The 2464-nt window shown below is 48.0% G+C and overlaps 1 protein-coding gene across 1 annotated transcript; it reads left to right on the top strand.

Moving 5' to 3' along the window:
• The first annotated feature begins 1158 nt into the window (after window positions 1-1158).
• Window positions 1159-1521, top strand: LOC116628654 (histone H4). Its single transcript, XM_032399018.1, has one exon. It carries the CDS (start codon window positions 1182-1184, stop codon window positions 1491-1493), a length of 312 nt encoding a protein of 103 aa, XP_032254909.1. The 5' UTR covers window positions 1159-1181; the 3' UTR covers window positions 1494-1521.
• The last annotated feature ends 943 nt before the right edge of the window (window positions 1522-2464 follow it).

Raw genomic sequence — 2464 nt, 5'->3', positions numbered from 1 at the left:
TTTTTGTAGGGCTTTAATTGTATTCTAATTAATTTATACTTAATGCAATCATGATCAGAAGCTCAAAGGGATTTTTTTCCAAACCACTACAATGATTCTAAACTTACACACAAAAAAGGAATCTTGTGAAACTAGATTAGAAACTTTTGAAAAGAAATAATGGGACCTGCAGTGCCAAATTATGACCTGTAATACAACCATCATTTAAAATATTGATGTAATAAAAAGAACAGTGTAGGGAAGGAAAAATAATTTCCCCTCTACCCTTCTAGGTGCTGTGAGCCTCCCCCCTATAATAAAAGACAGATTAACGAGAAAAACAAACAGCCGTTTAATAACATGTATACGTCCTGTATACGTGAGAGATACTCTGAAGAAGTGAGTAAAACTCCCTGGAAAGGCCCAAGCCACCGCCTTAAATACCGTCTTCCGCTGAAAGATGTTGATGTGGGAGGAGAGCGCACAGGGAGCCGGGTATCGGTTCCCAGGAAAAGGTAAACAAGGCTGTGATGCAGAATTAAGTTCGGGCCTTCTCCATGGACAAAATTGATTTAATCATCATTTAATCATCCTTCTCTTTCTGGTACTGAGAGGGAGACACTTACAGATTGAGATCTCCTTTATAAATGTAACATGTCCCTTAAGAAAGAGAGTTCTACTCTGATTTTAGAGATTCTTCCTGCGTCTGGTATTTCTTAAAAATAATCTGCTCAAAAATAGTCTTTATGCCAAAGAGGCACATTTTGGGGTGGCATATTCTGCTACCCTTCATACCAAAGTGGCCCATTTTGAGACGGTTTGTCCTGGACTCCTACACTCCTCTTTTGGGGTGGCATCTTAGGGTTCCCTTCCCAGCTAACAATCATTCCCTTCTGAATGAGAAACGACAGCACCTCGTTGTAAACTAGAAGCCCCTACTCACGTTCTCATAGGAAGAGAGCCGCAGATACAAATACCAACGGGCTCAGGGAAATGCAGAGCTTCCGCGGGAAACCGCCCTGCCCCCCGCCCCAGTCATTGGAGCTCCGCCCAAAGGGGGCGGAGCCCGGGGTGGGGCAGCGGGGCCGCGGTTCCCGCCCGCGCTTCCAGTTCTCAACGAGGTCCGGCCTCTGCTTATAATTAGTCCTGCCGGACGAGCCCGGCCACAGCTGCGTCCGAGTCGCACAGAGCTTACAACAGTCATGTCCGGCCGCGGCAAGGGCGGGAAGGGCCTGGGCAAGGGCGGCGCCAAGCGCCACCGCAAGGTGCTGCGCGACAACATCCAGGGCATCACCAAGCCCGCCATCCGGCGGCTGGCCCGGCGCGGCGGCGTCAAGCGCATCTCCGGCCTCATCTACGAGGAGACCCGCGGGGTGCTCAAGGTGTTCCTGGAGAACGTGATCCGGGACGCCGTCACCTACACGGAGCACGCCAAGCGCAAGACGGTCACGGCCATGGACGTGGTCTACGCGCTCAAGCGCCAGGGCCGCACCCTCTACGGCTTCGGCGGCTGAGCCTCACCCAAGCCGTCACACGCAAACAAACAAATGGCCCTTTTCAGGGCTCCCCCCACTTTCACCCGAGGAGCCGTGACACTGGCTTGTTGGCGATCGCTGGTGCGCGTGGCCAGGTTTCGCCGCGGGTCACCGTCACCCGCACAGGTCGCTACTCCTGCCAACCAACCCTGTGCCGAGGCGTCTTGCCCTACGTTGGTATCTTAGGATGCTGCGGAACTTCCTCCAGGGGGTATGCCCTGTGACAGCTTTTAGGGCTTGTCGGCTCCGCACAGCTTCCTTTCCAAGACTTTGCTGTTCCGTGGACACTGGGAAAACCCTTCTACCTCCGGTAAAATCCTGGCAAATGTCCTAGTGGAGAGTCGGCTTGAGAGTTGGAAAAATGTTCAGATCAAAACTCAGAAACTTGTGTTCTGTCAGGAAAAAGTGGCAGTTTTTTTTTTAAGTCTGATTGATTATAGTTGACCTCAGCTTGAAAATGCGACCTGGCTTGTCAACTCAGAAGGTCACTTATTAGCCTGGAGGGACAATTAATGGCCTATTGCTGGTCTCCATCACTTACCACAAAGAGTAGAGAACTTTTAAAGTTCGTAAAGGTATTCTTGTTTGTCTTGTAAGGGTGGTGATCATAATTGGCACTCCTTCAGCCTTTATGATGGAGAAACGATGTATGTGTCATTGGTGATTGCAAGTGAAAAGTAACAGTTAATGTAACATTAAGATTAAGCAAATGCAAGTATGTTCTATTCTATTTAAAAAGTATAATTGTTAAGCATATTAAAACATTTTGTCTGGTTAACAAGGATGTAGAGTTTATTTTTTATTTGCTCTTTTTCCTATTGCATGATATATAACAAAACAGTTCTCACAATTGTATGTGGTTAACCACAAATACAAACTATGTCTCTTCTCATGAAATGAGAAACTATGTGTGGCCCAGTGGCCACTTGGGAAACTACGGGAGTTTAGAT

This window comes from Phoca vitulina, unplaced genomic scaffold (genome assembly GCF_004348235.1).
Source record: "Phoca vitulina isolate PV1807 unplaced genomic scaffold, GSC_HSeal_1.0 scaffold125, whole genome shotgun sequence".
Classification (NCBI taxonomy): domain Eukaryota; kingdom Metazoa; phylum Chordata; class Mammalia; order Carnivora; family Phocidae; genus Phoca; species Phoca vitulina.
The sequence above is the reverse complement of the archived record's forward strand: the minus strand, read 5'-3'. Positions and strand labels throughout refer to the sequence as shown.